The 17,164-nt window shown below is 52.9% G+C and overlaps 1 protein-coding gene across 3 annotated transcripts; it reads right to left on the bottom strand.

The window, feature by feature from the left end:
- Positions 1-1,978: 1,978 nt before the first annotated feature.
- Positions 1,979-16,704, bottom strand: LOC309437620 (uncharacterized protein). 3 transcript variants are annotated; one of them, XM_082048179.1, is made up of 7 exons: positions 16,609-16,704; positions 14,310-14,480; positions 13,062-13,236; positions 4,382-4,502; positions 3,030-3,180; positions 2,761-2,856; positions 1,979-2,662 (listed from the first exon to the last, which is right to left on the bottom strand). In XM_082048179.1, coding segments are annotated over exons 1-7 (1,083 nt in total). In that variant the 5' UTR covers positions 16,611-16,704; the 3' UTR covers positions 1,979-2,295. The 3 variants fall into 3 exon arrangements, 1 of the variants encoding a protein (XP_081904305.1); XR_014183586.1 differs by lacking the exons at positions 4,382-4,502; positions 13,062-13,236; positions 14,310-14,480; positions 16,609-16,704 and adding an exon at positions 4,801-4,885 and having other exon boundaries at positions 1,979-2,679; positions 2,761-2,884; XR_014183587.1 differs by lacking the exons at positions 4,382-4,502; positions 13,062-13,236; positions 14,310-14,480; positions 16,609-16,704 and adding an exon at positions 4,801-4,885 and having other exon boundaries at positions 1,979-2,884.
- Positions 16,705-17,164: the final 460 nt, after the last annotated feature.

The raw sequence follows: 17,164 nt of genomic DNA on the forward strand, positions 1-17,164 counted from the left end.
TAACGGGGGCTGCGCCGCTCCCGGAGGGACTGCCGGACCGGGCACGGGCGCTGCGCCGGAGGGAGACGCGGCTCCAGACCGCAAGCCTTCAGCGCACCTGCCCTCGGGCTCGCACGCCGCCCACCAGCTTCGCCAGCTCGGCCGTAGGGGCGGGGGGGAAACGGAGCCCATCCCGCTCCCCCCGTTCCAACGGCACGGTCCCCGTGGCTGCACTCACCTGCCGCGTCTCTCGCCGCTCCGTTCCCCTCGCGCTCTCCCGCCGGGCTCCGCGGGCACCGACCCCGCCGGCCGCAGCGAGCGCTCCGCAGCAGCCCCGACCCCCGTTCCCGTTCGCTCCTGGTTACGCCCGCCCAACCGAGGCGCTCGCGGTTTGGACATGCGCAGTAGGGATACCGCAGCACCCGCCCCTTGCCGCGTCCCGGATGGCTGCCTAGGACACGTCAATCAGCTCTCTCGCCGCCTATCAGCGCTCGCTATTGGGGCATGCGCAGTAGAGAGACAGCAACGCCCGCCTCTTCGGCAACATCATTGGCTGCCGGCTGCACGCCAATCACCATGTTCTCCGCCTATTAGCGCTCGCTCTTTGGGGCATGCGCAGTACGGAGCCCTCAACGCCCGCCCCTCCAGCAACCTGATAGGCGGACAGAGTGGCAACTGACGTGCCTAGGCAGCCAACCAGCGCTCCGTCCCTCCAGCCCTCCTGCCCTCCCGCGCCAGCTGATTGGCCCGCTCTGAATCCTCTCAGTCCTCACCCGCACGGCCTCTCCTTGGGGAAAAAACATGCCCAAACACTAGGGAGCCGTGGGGAAACCAGTGAGAGACAAGACGGACAGCAGCAACGGCAAGTGCAACCTGGCTTCAATTCTGATCGTGCACTTCAAAGCCTCTCTCAGTCCTACCAATGACTGCTCCTTTTCTGGAAGGACAAACTTTCTTACCTGAACATCCTAAATTGAAGACTCCACGGAACAGAACGGGGATTGAGCCGCAGGACAACGGGCCATCGATTTACACTAATGGGGAAAAAAAAACCCTAGAAGTCAACCCCAAATTTAAAATTGCACGTGTCTTTTCCAAGCAGAATGAGCCTGTGATTCCACAAAAAAGGAGGACAAAGAGCAGGTCAGCTTATCAGAGAAAGACAGTGACAGGGAGCCAGACAAGGTGACACAGAGAGAGGGAGAGCGAGGCAAACGGGACGGAGAGGCCAAAACGAGCGCTCCACAGCCTCCCCCCCCTCGCCCCGACACACCACGGACACGTTTGCAAGGCAGGCAGCTGTTCAAACGGGATTGAGTCGGCGCACTCTGATTGGCTGCTTTACACCCCACCGCGCCGTCCTCCTATTGGATGCGCCTTCCACGGTCCGCGCCCAGGTGCCCGCCTCACGTCGGACCTGACTGAGGACTGCGCACTTTGGGCATGCCCAGTACGGACACCCCAACGCCCGCCCCTCCGGCAACCTGATTGGCTGCCTACGCACATCAATTGCCATTCTCTCCGCCTATCAGCGCTCGGCCCCTCCTGCCCTCCCGAGCGATCTGATTGGCCCATTCTGAATCCTCACCCTTTAGAAACAGCCGCTACTTAGTGGTTCCTTTTTACTTCTCTTTAAAAAAAAAAAAAAAAAAAAAAAAAGTAACGTTTTGACTCCGTTTGGTTCTGAGCGTTGTTGCCTCCAATCTCATGGCTCTGTTAGAATTTAAATACTAAACACTCCCCATTACTTTCTACTTTACTACTGTTTAAAATCTAAAGCTTCCTTACTTTGTTTCCTATGCAGTCATTCGTGCCTGCCTGCAGTTTATTTCATAACGGTTGTGCAAATGGAGCTACCAATGACTCCACATTAGTTTTCTGCCTTTACCATTTCAAAGGAATTCCAAACAATGTGATTTTTAAACTAGGATTCAGATTGGGAATAAATGCTGCCTAGTTCACCAAGAAGTAATAGCTGAAATTAAATTCAGTTATTGCTCACGCCTAAATAATTTCATTTATTTACACTTTAACATTTTTATCATTACATTACTACCAGCCGGATTAACTAGCACACATTATTTTTTATTATAAACTAGAGATTTTTTCTCCACAGGTATTACTTCCAATTAGGGCTCCAGTATTTATAGTCCACTCTTTTAAATTTTACTACATCAATTGGAGATAATTACTGTCTGCAGAGTTTTGAGTAACAGCTAGAGTAGATGACAGGCATTATTTACTCCCAAACACTCTTCTGGTTACTCTTATTTACGTTTTCATTCTAAATGTCTTACAGTAAGTAAGTAGTTACGATCATAAAACACCAGGGCCTTGGCATTTCCAGGAAAACCCACCGCAGCGCCTCGACGCGTCCAGAGATCGTCGGTGCCGGCTCCGCCAACGACGCGCCCAACCAGCCCCACCGTGCTGCCGAGGCTGCGGCAGCGCGACGGAACCGACCGGAGCGGGGGGAGGAGACTCAGCCCGGCAGGTACCACACAGAACGGGAAACACCGGGCAGCGCAACTTCATTTCAAAGGAGGAACACGCACACGGAGCACAAAGGATGTTGTTCTGCACGGGACACGCGCTGTCCTTGGCAGCTGCACGGCAACGTTGGCTCTGTGACTTGGAGATCTGGTGGCAAATGAGGGAGCTCTGCACGTTGCACCTTTCAAACCTGCACACAGAATCACACTTCACCCCGCAGGTGACACCAGAAACTAGGAAGCCTCCAAAAAGAATTTACAACCCCACACCCAAACCAGTTACACTCACCTCCACAACCAGTCCTGCTCTACACACATCTCCTCCTCCTTCACACGCCCTTCAACAGCCAGATCCACAGCCGGCTCCTCACGGTCACTCACTGCACTAAACGCAGCAGGGTGGGGGGAGAAAGCTAAAGGAAATTTTTTAAAAACTCCCTGTGTTTTTTTTGGTGGCAATTTGGCCTTATTTTTGTTGGGGGTTGGGGGACATGCTGGGGTGTTTTTCGTTAAGGAAACTGCTGTTTCAGCCTGCAAGTGAAAACAAACCACACGCACAAGGCTGGACACGGTCGAAGAAGTCCCAGCTCGTCCGGCAGTCGCTGACAGCGCGTCCGTTCAGCCGTCTGCCCACCCTGACGCGCTCGCCCCCAGACGGACCGGCTGGACACACACACGTGTACTGGGGAACTCGCACCAGCGCCGCGTTCTGGGGAGGAGGGAAGGACAAACCAGAAATCTATCCTGCAAGAATCCGTCTCTAAAACACCGTAGATCAACAATGACAGTCGTAAGTCACAGAGACTCCTCATTTTCTCTCTGACTCTCACAACAGTAACAAGTCCCGAAGGATGGAAAACACCAGGATAGGCTGGGAACAACAACAAAGCTAGGTAAAAGAAGGTGAATGGGGGCTCTCAGGGCCCCAAATGACAAGCTCAGCTGTCCTGAGAGGAGTAGATGGGAATCAGAGGAGTTCTGAGGGGATCACACTGGGGGGCTGTCCTGGCTTTCTCTTGAATTCCCCCCTTTGCAATATACTTGCAAATTCTTTGGCAGTATAAATCTACAAAATATTATCGCCTTGTGCTGTGGTACAGCACAATTATTTGTTACCCACTAGCAGTGCCAAACAGAACACTGTAGCATAATGTAAGTCAAAATGACTAGCAATCAAAATCAGAGTCATAAGATAAACGCTGACAAAGCTCTGAAGCCGCAGCTCCTGCCGGTTCTGACGGTTCTTTCTTATCTGGCACCTCTGGCTGCTTCGGGGCAAGCAGCGTCTCTGCCCCCTGGCCGTGCGCTGCAGTACCCGAGTTTCGCCACAGGGCGGCAGCACTGAGACCCGCCGCGGCACCGCATGGGGCGGCCGGGTGCAGCACCGCGCTTTGTCCACAGGACGGCGACACTGAGACGCGCCGCGGCACAAATGTCATTTCTGTCCCCCCAGAAATCCTGGGTCCCTCCTGAACTCCTGGGTCCCCTCCGGAACTCCTGGGGGAAAAAAACATGCCCCTCGCGGTGGGGGGCTGTGCTGGTTTTGTTACAAAACAAGTTTCTCTTTTAGTGAATTTGCCTGTCAGCTAAAGCTTCATATTAGCTGCATTTTCCTGGAGAACCAGATACGTGTTGGGGTAAACAGAGCAATGGAATGCTAACTTGTTGCTAAGGACACATTCACATCTTGCAAGAGGGGCAACAAGAAACAGGTGACCGAGAAACTGACCAGCTGTGTATAACATCCCATTCACGTGAATACTTCATATAAAAGTGGGAGATCATGAGGATCTTGTCCTCTTTGCCCTGTTTCGTCCCTTCTGCTTATGGCGACATTAGGCGAGTAAGCTTGTGAGGGGGCCAGAGGCAAAGGGACGTGTCCTGAGGAGAACAAATCGAAAGGTTCTTACCTCCGACAAGTTGTCCTGGACTTTGGTTCCACCAGCAGCCGTCCTGTGGGCCCGGCGCAGCCTGGGGATCCCTGACCCGCACCACCGCAACCTTTAACGGGACACTGGGCCGTTCTAGAGCCTGAATGACAAACAGCAAGTATTTCTCTAGGACAGCTTTGATGGGGGATTGTTCTGTTTTCCCTGCAGTGGACAGGGAGAAATTTCTCCTCCTCACAGTGCCACTGAACACCCTGCCCGTGATTCTTCAGGCATTTTGGGGCTGTGAGCCCCCAGCTCTCGCTGGCCTGCTCCTCCGGTAACATCATCGTCACCCCTCGAGTCCCCCCATTGATTCACTCCAAAAAAAAAGGTAGAAAAGGAAAACAGCCCCAGCGGGCAGCTCATTACTTTAAAATGCCATTCACATACGTACATACCAGAGCCACCTCCAGAGAAATCCCTGGGGCGCGCCGAGAACGTCCTCGACTCCGCGCCGCCCTTGCTGCCGAGAAGATGACGAACTCGGCTGCGGCTGCAACCTGGTCGGCCAGAGAGGCAGAGGGTGTAGAAACCTGGACCTGATCCTCTTGCTGGGAGTGGGGACTTACTGTTCCCAACTTAGCCTGGCCAATCCCTGTACCAAATGCTATGAGCGCGTGAGAATAGGACGACTGACACAGGATGTTCTCAGTTAGCACACTCATGTTAATTCTGGGTGTTATGACAGAACAAAATTGGAAAAATGTGAAATCCAAGGGCAGAAGTTATGGGTAGCAACTCACCTAGGGAAAGGTGGACTCGGTGTGGGCTCTGTCTCCTGCCCTAGGGGAGAACAGAGTATCTGTTTTACACAAGCTGCTATGTGCGGCTGTTCAGATGGAGGGGGGTGCAAGATCAGTATAAGGAGGAGTTAGTTAAGAGTGCCACTCAGGAATTGAAAAGAAGGCAAGAGAAACAGAAACTGGTACCGAAAAATAGCGATCGGTATGAAGAAATAAGGAAAATAGACAAGGGATTACAATTACCAACAGTAGGGAAAAACCTGTTTATAGGTCTTATGGAAAAGATAGCCCGGGAATTAAATGTCACCTCATGCTGGATATGTGGGGGGTCTCCAATGGCAGAACGGGGGCCTTGGAGAGGAGAGAGTGTAAGCCCAGAAGGATTACTGGTACGGAACAGAACTCACGCAACTCGAGAAAAAAGACCAGAAGGATGGGTATTAAGTCACTTAAAAATAGGGCAGATATGCCTGTCAAGGGATGATGGTAAACTGGATTTTACTGAATACGCTGGACAAACCCCTTGTAAGTTAGCGTTACGGGCAAATTCATCAAATACCTCTATTCCTCCCACTCGGTGGCCAGGTCCACCTAATGGATATTGGTCTCGAAATTGTAGCCTGGGAAATGAAACGATATGCTGGAAGAATCAAAGCAAAGCAAACCCCTTGGAGGAAATGGGGGATTTAAGGAGATCTTGGCAGAATCCTGCCTCTACCGATGTCAACGAACCACAGAAAGCCCCCGATGGATTATTTTGGATATGTGGGAACAGAGCTTAGAACGAGTTAATGCCTAAATGGAGAGGGTCTTGTACAATAGGGATAATTCAACCAGCATTTTTCCTTTTCCCAAAGGAAAAAGGGAGTCATCTGGGGAAACCTCTGTACGAAACTTTAAAGAGAGAGAAGAGGGGTTTAACAAATGTCCCCAGAGGAGGAACGCAAACTTGGAGAGATGATGAATGGCCTGCGAAAAGGATAATTGAATACTATGATCCAGCCACCTGGGCCCAAGATGGAAGCTGGGGATACCGTACCCCAATATACATGCTAAACCGAATTATCCGGTTGCAAGCAGTGGCTGAAGTAATAAGCAACCGGACAGCTGAGGCACTGAATCTCATAGCGAGACAATTGTCTCAGACCAGGGCTGCAGTGGACCAAAATCGGGTAGCCTTAGATTATCTTTTAGCTGAAGAAGGGGGTGTCTGTGGGAAATGGAATACTTCTGAGTGTTGTTTAGAAATAGATGGTAATGGGGAAGCTATAATGGAAATAGCAGAGGAGATAACACGACTTGCGCGTGTCCCAGTACAGAAATGGAATTCTATACTTAGCGGCCATTGGTGGGATCACTTCTTTGGGGGAGCTGTTTGTACCGTGTATGATCCCGTGCGTTATTCGGTTAATACATTCAGTACTCCAAGCCATGCAAATCTCAGCCGTGCCTATAGATCCTGAAACGGCAACAAAAGGAACATCGTGTCATTTACACGTGCACGTACCACCACCCCCCAAAAGTGGGGGGCTCCCCTAGGAAAACAAAGCGGGGGCAGCGCCCCAAACAGCCGCAGCCCCCGGCCCACAGGCCGGCAGCTGCCCCCCGGCACGGCAATGCTGCTGGCCAGCCTGAGCAGGGAGCTGTTCGTGCCGGCCAATATCGACACCCCCTTCGCTCTCTCGCGGGAGAGCAAGTTCTTCAGCTTTCTGGGCAGAAGTCCCTGGAGGTAAAGGTTCAGCTCCCATTACCTGCTGGGCAGCCGTCCCCGCACGCCCGCCTTCACGTACCCCTTGCTTTACGCAAAGCTGCTTCCATCGGTGACCGGGAGTCTTCGGCATCCTCCAGCGGCCGGTCCTTTCAATCCGCTCCTGCTGTTGCCGAGCATTCGTGGGCCACCGACTGCAGGACGGATCCACTGAGGAAAGAAGCCGCGCCGACAACGTTAGCAGTAGCAATATTTACGTCATTAAACGTTCTAAGGAGGCACCGAGGGAGGGATGTTGTCTGCACACAAACGGGGACCTGACCCCCGTCGGGGGGACGGACGCTGACACGCGGAGACCTGACTGCGAACCCCGCGGGTCACACAGCGTCTCTGCCCCCTGGCAGCTTCTCTTCACAAGCGAGAAGAGAAAACAGGGACAGGTATCTGAAAAAACAAGGCAGAGAACACAGCAGCGGGGGGGACAGAGGAAAAGAGGCCGGAAGAGCACCGAGGAACAGGGCAGAGGAAGAAACAAATCGGCGCGGCGGGGCGGAGACGGAGGAAAAAAGCCCAGCACGGTCAATGGGACAGAGAGGAACGCGGCCACGGGCGGGGAGCGGGACACGGGGACGCAGAGAGAAACCACGGGACGCGGGGAGGTACCAAAACGTCGGCAAAAAAGACTCTTGAACACTGTTCTGAAAGTGTTAAACGGCAGGCAATTTCAATACAGCGCACCGCACGCTCAAGGATCGCCCCTGTAATCGAGCGTGCATGTGACTCACGCTTCTTGGTATTTATTACGTCTACCTATTGGATATTCATTTGCTCCCAGCGCTTAGTTAATGCATTAAACGGAAGCTCTTTCCATAACCCCACCCTTCGCTGGCAGTCCATCCTTGGTGTGCCAGCGTGTCCACCAAGGGTCTCCAGCGGTCCCCGGTGCCCCCCCGCCCCGGTGTCGGCTTCTCGACCTCATTTCTTGAGCACGCCCACTGTCATTTTGTGCTGCTACTCAAGTAGCTCCTTCTCCATTCAGTGGAACGTTCCATTTTCCCAGCCTGCGAGCCAAGGACATCCCGCTTTGCGCCACCTCCAGTCCCTGTAGAGCCAGTTTTTCTCTGTTCGGTTTCTGTTACGTTAGGCCTGGTCTTGCTACCTTATGCCGAGGGCTTCCTAAAAGATTTTTGTTCCTCCTATCAACGGGAAGCAAGAAGGAGAGCAACAGGCAAAACCGATGGCAGAGCGAGAGAGACCGCGGGGAGCACAGGGGGCTGGAGGAAGAAAGAGAGGAATGAGGAGCCCCGCGGAGAGACGGAGGGCAGGGAAAAAACAACAAAAAAAGAGAAAAACGGGGCGGGGGGCAGCACGAAGGCTCAGAACAGGAACGAGGACGGGAACAGCGCCGTACAGAATGAAGAAAGCCAGCAACGCTGAGCACGACAAAGGCACAGAGAGAGAAGACGAAGGGAGGGAGGAAGGAAAGACAAAGACAGGAAGGTCGGGGGACAGAGCAGCACGTACAGACACAGAGAGGAAGAGAACAGCGCGGGGACACACAGATGAGAGCGCAGCGGGGGGACACGCACACGGACGAGAGCGCAGCGGGGACAAGAGAACAGCGGGGACAAGAAGAGGCCAGAGAAAGCGTGGGGAAAAAGGAGACGGAGGGGCAGGGAGGCACCAGGACACAGAAGGCGGGGACGAGGCCCGAGGGCCAGGGACTCACAGCGGCTCTCGCTTTCGGTGGCTGCCAGGAGGCTTCTAACAGCTCAGACGCTCCTGTCCCCTCCTCTCCTCCCTCGGGGCGCTCGGCCGTCCTCAGCCTAGGAGAACACGGTGGGGTGTCAGGGCTGCTACGAGACGAGGCTTCGGGGACACGGAGCCTCGCTGGCTCGCTCGCCACGCAGCCGTCCCGCTCCGGGATACGCGCACGGACCTGCCGCGCACGTTGACGGCCTGGCCCGCTGCACGCCACGCAGAGGGACCCTTCGCCACCCGGAGAGAGGGGCTCCCTCTCTTGCCCGCCGCAGGAAGCAGACGTCGGGCCGACGGCCCCGCATTTCTTCCTCTTTACCTCTCCGGCTCCAGCCGCGGCAGCACCCGTCCACGGACGGGACGCGCTCCCCCGTCCCTTTTCCCGCCGCGCTGCCAGACGAGCCTCGCCAGCCCGAGGCGGGCGCAGCCGACGGCATCCCCGGGGTGGCAGCGAACGGCCGCATCCTCAGCGTGGCCTCTGGGAGCGGGAAAGAAGAAGCAGCAGCCGTTAGCACCGTAGCTCACCCCTGCCTGAGCCTGCTCCTTCCGCACGGGCCACCGGAGAGGTGCCGAGGGCCGGCCTGCCGCCTTCACCGTGGGGCTCGGGAGCGGCCCGGGAACACGGGACGGGTTCGCAGGAGCTGCCGCGGCTGGGGGCGGCTGCACGGGGCGAGCGGGGCCGCGGGAGGAGGCTCAGAGGGAGCTCTGGCGAGCTGGGGACGCACCCGGCATCTGCCCCCGGCCGGCTGGCGCCTCCTGCTCCTCTGCGGCACGCTGGGGACGGAGGACGGCGCCGCGTCTCCCACCCGGGCGCTGCTCCCCACCTGGAGCATCCCCGTTCCATTCCCCGCCTGGACTGGGGCGTCTGCTGAGCATCGGGCGTTCACAGCTCCGCCTCTGAAAAACAGAAATTCCAAATTAGAGTTCAGCGGCTGAAAAAAATAGAGCAGGAGAAAGCAGAGGAACTAGTCAGGAGAAGGGACAGGAGAGCAGCTGAGCTAACGCAGGATTCCAGGGAAATGGGCTGCCTCGAAACGCAAGGCAGCCTTGAGAAACCAGAGCGACTGGAGCAACGCCAGACGGCATTAAGACAAACTGACACCGTTTAGGACACGCTCAGTATAAAAGCAAACACTCCCACTGGTGCGGGAAAGCATCTCGCGCCTTCCCCGCAGCAGCGCCACAGAAGACAGCCCTGTGAGGCCACGGGACGGGCTCGTACTGAAACGGAGCAATAAGCGAGACAGCAGAGTCAATGACACTGCTGAGCAGGCAATGTTTCTTTCATCAGCACTGCGGAGCTCCAGGGGTCGTCCTCTGTAAGTGCTCCCACGACTGGATGCTCTTGCATTGCTTATAGTCACACAACTGCTACATATTCATTACAATTTTGGGGAATTTTAAACATACAATATATCTAGCCTAAGAAATTACTGATTATGTTAGTTATAAATGTTTCATTTCCCACTGACAATACATCTATTAGTTAAATAGAAACTAAGCACTCTGCTTCTAAACAACGTGTTACTTAACCTTCCGTCTCCCTCCTCTCATGCAGAAGGATCTAAAAGGTGAAAAATATCCCCTCAGCATGCAGGGGGTCAGAAAGCATTTACCTCACATCAGCTGGTTAAATGAGGGTATGAGTTCTATAACTTCATGGCAGCATACATTAACTTGGCAGCTTCTCTTGAATTCCCCCCTTTGCAATATACTTGCAAATTCTTTGACAGTATAAATCTACAAAATATTATCATCTCGTGCTATGGTACAGCACAATTATTTGTTACCCACTAGCAGTACCAAACAGAACACTGTAGCATAATGTAAGTCAAAATGACTAGCATCAAAATCAGACTCATAAGATCAACGCTGACGGAGCTCTGAAGCCGCAGCTCCTGCCGGTTCTGACGGTTCTTTCTTATCTGGCACCTCTGGCTGCTTGTGTTTCTTATCTGGCACCTCTGACTGCTGCGGGGCAAGCAGCGTCTCTGCCCCCTGGCCGTGCGCTGCAGTACCCGAGTTTCGCCACAGGGCGGCGACACTGAGACCCGCCGCGGCAGCCCCGGGCGAGCGGTCGCGCCACGTGTCGCGGGAATCCCGAAAAAAAAACCCCAAAAAACAAACGCAACAGAACAAAAAAGCACACGGAGAGCCGCGGCACGAAAGCCGCGCCTACAGGACACGGAACCCGCCGCGCCTCGCCCCGAGCTCCCGCCGAAGCGGCGCCCCACCACCGAGCCTGCAACCGCGCCTCAGCTCCGCTTTTAAACGCGCCCCCGCTAACGGGGGCTGCGCCGCTCCCGGAGGGACTGCCGGACCGGGCAGGGGCGCTGCGCCGGAGGGAGACGCGGCTCCAGACCGCAAGCCTTCAGCGCACCTGCCCTCGGGCTCGCACGCCGCCCACCAGCTTCGCCAGCTCGGCGGGGGGAAACGGAAACGAACGCCTCCGCGCCGCGCCGGTCCATTCGCCTCCCCCCGTTCCAACGGCACGGTCCCCGTGGCCGCGCTCACCTGCCGCCTCTTCCGGCGCTCCGTTCCCCTCGCGCTCTCCCGCCGGGCACCGACCCCGGTTCCCGTTCCTTTCCGGTTACCCCCCCCTCCACCGATCGCCGCCGTAAGAGCTCGCAGTAGCGGCATGCGCAGTAGGGAGACCGCAACGCCCGCCTCTTCGGCATCCTGATTGGCTGCCGGCGACACGCCAGTCACCATTCTCTCCGCCTATCAGCGCTCGCTCTTTGGGGCATGCGCAGTAGGGAGCCCTCAACGCCCGCCCCTCCAGCAACCTGATAGGCGGACAGAGTGGCAACTGACGTGCCTAGGCAGCCAACCAGCGCTCCGCCCCTCCAGCCCTCCAGCCCTCCCGCGCCATCTGATTGGCCCGCTCTGAATCCTCTCAATCCTCACCCGCACGGCCTCTCCTTGGGGAAAAAACATGCCCAAACACTAGGGAGCCGTGGGGAAACCAGTGAGAGACAAGACGGACAGCAGCAACGGCAAGTGCAATCTGCCTTCAATTCTGATCGTGCACTTCAAAGCCTCTCTCAGTCCTACCAATGACTGCTCCTTTTCTGGAAGGACAAACTTTCTCACCTGAACATCCTAAATTGAAGACTCCACGGAACAGAACGGGGATTGAGCCGCAGCACAACGGGCCATCGATTGACACTAATGGGGAAAAAAACCCCTAGAAGTCAACTCCAAATTTAAAATTGCACGTGTCTTTTCCAAGCAGAATGAGCCTGTGATTCCACAAAAAGGGACGGCAAAGAGCAGGTCAGCTTATCAGAGAAAGACAGTGACAGGGAGCCAGACAAGGTGACACAGAGAGAGGGAGAGCGAGGCAAACGGGACGGAGAGGCCAAAACGAGCGCTCCACAGCCTCCCCCCCCTCGCCCCAAGACACCACGGACGCGTTTGCAAGGCAGGCAGCTGTTCAAACGGGATTGAGTCGGCGTTTTGACTCCGTTTGGTTCTGAGCTTTGTTGCCTCCAATCTCATGGCTCTGTTAGAATTTAAATACTAAACACTCCCGATTACTTTCCAATGCTGTTTAAAATCTAAAGCTTCCTTACTTTGTTTCCTATGCAGTCATTCGTGCCTGCAGTTTATTTCATAACGGTTGTGCAAATGGAGCTACCAATGACTCCACATTAGTTTTCTGCCTTTACCATTTCAAAGGAATTCCAAACAATGTGGTTTTTAAACTAGGATGCAGATTGGGAATAACTGCTGCCTAGTTCACCAAGAAGTAATAGCTGAAATTAAATTCAGTTATTGCTCACGCCTAAATAATTTCATTTATTTACACTTTAACATTTTTATCATTACATTACTACCAGCCGGATTAACTAGCACACATTATTTTTTATTATAAACTAGAGATTTTTTCTCCACAGGTATTACTTCCAATTAGTGCTCCAGTATTTATAGTCCACTCTTTTAAATTTTACTACATCAATTGGAGATAATTACTGTCTGCAGAGTTTTGAGTAACAGCTAGAGGAGATGACAGGCATTATTTACTCCCAAAGACTCTTCTGGTTACTCTTATTTACGTTTTCATTCTAAATGTCTTACAGTAAGTAAGTAGTTACAATCATAAAACACCAGGGCCTTGGAATTTCCAGGAAAACCCACCGCAGCGCCTCGACGCGTCCAGAGATCGTCGGTGCCGGCTCCGCCAACGACGCGCCCAACCAGCCCCACGGCTGGGTGCCGGCTCACCACGCTTCGGGTGCCGGCTCTGCAGGTGCTGAGACATTCAAGATTGGTTTTGTATATTTTGTATTATTTTCTCTATTCTTATCAGTAGCATTAGTAAAACATTGTTAATATTTCCAGCTCTCTTCTCTCTGTCCTTCTCCCCCTCCCGATCGCCTGTCAGAAAAGGAAAACAGCCCCAGCGGGCAGCTCATTACTTTAAAATGCCATTCACATACGTACATACCAGAGCCCCCAAACCCGGGGGGGCAGCGCCCCGAACAGCCGCAGCCACGTCCCACAGGCCGGCAGCCGCCCCCCGGCACGCTGGGGACGGACGACGGTGCCGCGTCTCCCGCTCCGACGCTGCTCCCCCCACCGGGGCTGGGGGTCTGCTGAGCATGGGGCGGTCACAGCTCCCCCTGAAACACAGCAATTCCACATGAGAGTTCTTGAAACATAGCCCCTCGTTTTGCACGTTTCCAGAAAGCATTTCTTACGTCAACTGCCTGATGACAGGCTTGTCTTTTGTAACTTAATCACACTATACATTAATTTAGCAGCTTCTCTTGAATTCCCCCCTTTGCAATATACTTGCAAATTCTTTGGCAGTACAAATCTACGAAATATTATCACCTCGTGCTGTGGTACAGCACAATTATTTGTTACCCACTAGCAGTGCCAAACAGAACACTGTAGCATAATGTAAGTCAAAATGGCTCGCATCAAAATCAGAGTCATAAGATCAACGCTGACAGAGCTCTGAAGCCGCAGCTCCTGCCGGTTCTGACGGTTCTTTCTTATCTGGCACCTCTGACTGCTTGTGTTTCTTATCTGGCACCTCTGGCTGCTTCGGGGCAAACAGCGTCCCTGCCCCCTGGCCGTGCGCTGCAGTACCCGAGTTTCGCCACCGGGCGGCAGCACTGAGGCGCGCCGCGGCACCGCATTGGGGCGGCCGGGTGCAGCACCGCGCTTTGTCCACAGGACGGCGACACTGAGACCCGCCGCGGCACAAATGGCATTTCTGTCCCCCCAGAAATCCTGGGTCCCCCCGGAACTCCTGGGTCCCCCTCCTGAACTCCTGGGGGGAAAAAAACATGCCCCTCGCGGTGGGGGGCTGTGCTGGTTTTGTTACAAAACAAGCTTCTCTTTTAGTGAATTTGCCTGTCAGCTAAAGCTTCATATTAGCTGCATTTTCCTGGACAACCAGATACATGTTGTGGTAAACAGAGCAATGGAATGCTAACTTGTTGCTAAGGACACATTCACATCTTGCAAGAGGGGCAACAAGAAACAGGTGACCGAGAAACTGACCGACTGTGTATAACATCCCATTCACGTGAATACTTCATATAAAAGTGGGAGATCGTGAGCATCTTGTCCTCTTTGTCCTTTTTCGTCCCTTCTGCTTATGGTGACATTAGGCGAGTAAGCTTGTGAGGGGGCCAGAGGCAAAGGGACGTGTCCTGAGGAGAACAAATCGAAAGGTTCTTACCTCTGAGAACCCCGCGGGTCACACGGCGTCTCTGCACCGGCACCTGCCCCGGCCGGCTGGCGCCTCCTGCTCCTCTGCACTCCTCCAGATGCCCTCCTCAGCTTTAATGGGTTTTCCTTTCCCCAAAATATTACTAGACATTTTTGATGGTGACAGCCATGACTCAGATACCTCAGTAGAGAAAAGGAAGTTCCATTTATTTGATGTGTGCTTGCATTTTTCAGCTCAGAATTTAAAAATGCTAATAGAGAGCTTGGCCCTCAATATACTTTTTAACGGAAATTATGTGAATATACCACATATTAGAGCAGCCTCTTGACATCAGGAAGGAGACCTGTCTTAACAGTTATGCTGCTGAAGAACATTAAATGAACAATATACATCTTGTCCTGTTAAAGGGCTTTACAGAAGACCATAATAAAGTTTTCTGTGAGATGTGGCTCTGGGCTGGTTCAGACCATCTCTTCCCCAGTCCATCTCTCCTTTAAGTACCAGAAATAAGCTTCCACATGGACAAGGGGTGGTTTAGGAAAAGTCAACAGACTAGGAGGCATTTATATGAAAAGCACTTAAATTATCTAATCTCTGTAGCTCATTTAAGGACTGCTAGGGGAAGAGAAGGTAGAGATAAAGAAACTTAATGAGGTCAGGCCAAAAAATCAACACATGATCAGCAATCAAATGCTTGCTAACTGCTGCCTGGTCACTATAAGTGATGAGTTTGACAGTTTCTCAAGAAGGGAGACCATTACAAAAACAGTAAGAACGTTCCACTAAAAAAAAAACCCACTGAGCCAGTATTAAAGCCATAGTAAACAGTGAAAGCCTAGTAAAGCACTGTTAGTCATTGCTGAAGTATCGCTAAGCAACCCTTTAGCCTCCTCAGGTCCAGATCAGCTTAATCACAGCAATAACTCACAGCCCCTCAGCCCTGCTTGCAAGGTTTAGTTTGAAGGGCTGTGTAATTTCCTCTGACACTCGAGTGAGAGTTGCCACTCCAACTCCCAGCCCCTACAGGACTGCAGATCCCAGGGGTTCCAGAAGCCAGGCTGCAGGACACAGCAGCCAACTCATCCTAAAAGACACACAATGTTAATTCATCCTCACACTTCAGTTCTTTGCTGGTTGATAATCAGCAGCTGATACCCATTTCAGTACTGATTTAAAGGAGCTCAGCCTTGTTCTTGCCCAAAGCTACACTAGCTGCAGTCAAGATTTCTGCTAAAACTGATTTAACTCCAGTAAAAGACTGAAACCAGGGAACTCCTGGGCACAGACCTCATTGGACTATTGCTCTGAGGTGACAGCTTACTGCTAGGCATTGCTACCATTTCCCATCTTTATTTTGTATGCCATTTACATCTGTACCATCTCAGCAGGACCTCCAAAGTGGTCCTTCCCTGTATATTAGTAATAAATCACCCACCACAGTGAATTCAACCAGGGTGCCAGCCCACTTGGTCTAGTCTCTAAAGCAAGCTCCAAAGAAAGACAAAAGGAATAAGTGACTTGACCATCACCAACCTGATGTGAAACTCAATGTGATGAGAGGTCAATTAGAGAAGAGCACTAATAAACTGATACTTCAAAAAAAGCCAAGGAGCCTGAGAAAAACAAGTTAAGCAAGTCTTGCAGGTCTTCCCTAGTGCTGCCCACCCTGTGGTCCCAGGCGCTGGGGAAGCAGCATCCGGCAACACATCCACTTTCCCAGACTGCAGCCAACAACACGGGGAGTTCCCAGACACCTTCCCAGCCTTTCTTTGCCTCCATCTGAACGTCATTCTCAGATTAGCGTAGCTATAGTAACAACCAAGCTCCTCAGCCTACACAGTGCTTTGACAAAGGTACAGCCACTTTCATCTCCAGTCTGACAGATGTGGTTTGTCACCATCTAGACCCACAGCGTGGTTTTAACGAGCCGTGAGGATTTACTCCTGTAGTTATCTGCTTCCCTTGGCAAGGTGATAATTTCCCGTGAACCAGAATTACTTGTTCACTCCAAAAGTTTAAGTCCATGCCTACAAGAGACATATTTGCTCACAGTAATTTTTATAACAGGAAAATAAAGAGATGGGGGGCAGTATTGCTTTTTAGTGAAATCAGGGTGACAGCTACAGAAATACATACTCAGATATTGCGCCTTTGTCAGAATTACCATTTCAGAGCAGGAAAGAGGCGCCATAGAAGTCAGAAACCATTATATATTATCTTTGCTTGAGGAAGATCCCCAAAAATTCATGCCCTTTCATAGAGCTTGATGTCTGAGGCAGATGGGGCCAGCTCATATACTCTTACTCACATGGATGAAGAAATGCTCTCCCACCAACACGACGGTCTGGGGGAACTCCTCCCTAATTTAAACAATTCAACTCCCAGCTCACGAAGAAAGAGTTCCTTTCTTTACTTCCTGAAAAGACAATGCACATAAGCAACATACAAGGTGGTTTAGCTTCATTACAGCGACTGCTCCAGATGCTCCCTGAGGGAAAGGAACCAAGAGCAACCCCAGTGAGGGCTCTGCCCAGCTCCCACAGCGCCCAGACACAGCAAACAGAACCACCAAGGGATGAACAGGCCCAGGGCCACCCAAGGAACCCAGTCAGGAGCAAATGCAGACAGGACCAGACAAGCCACAACACACACGCAAGGGGCCATCCAGGAGACACCTACCGACAGCATCAGTCCAAGGAGCACAGGCAACAACAAGGCTGCAGACCAGCCCTCCTGCAGCAGAGCTCAAAGAGCAGGTGAGAGCCCTGGGCTGAGCTTAAATAGGATCCAGGGCCTGTGGTCAGGCTGTGGGTGAGGTCCCAGGTGAAGCTGTTCAGACCCATTAAGTCCACCTGACACATAGA

The sequence above is a fragment of the Streptopelia decaocto genome (assembly GCF_964273445.1).
Source record: "Streptopelia decaocto genome assembly, chromosome: 3".
NCBI classification, from domain to species: domain Eukaryota; kingdom Metazoa; phylum Chordata; class Aves; order Columbiformes; family Columbidae; genus Streptopelia; species Streptopelia decaocto.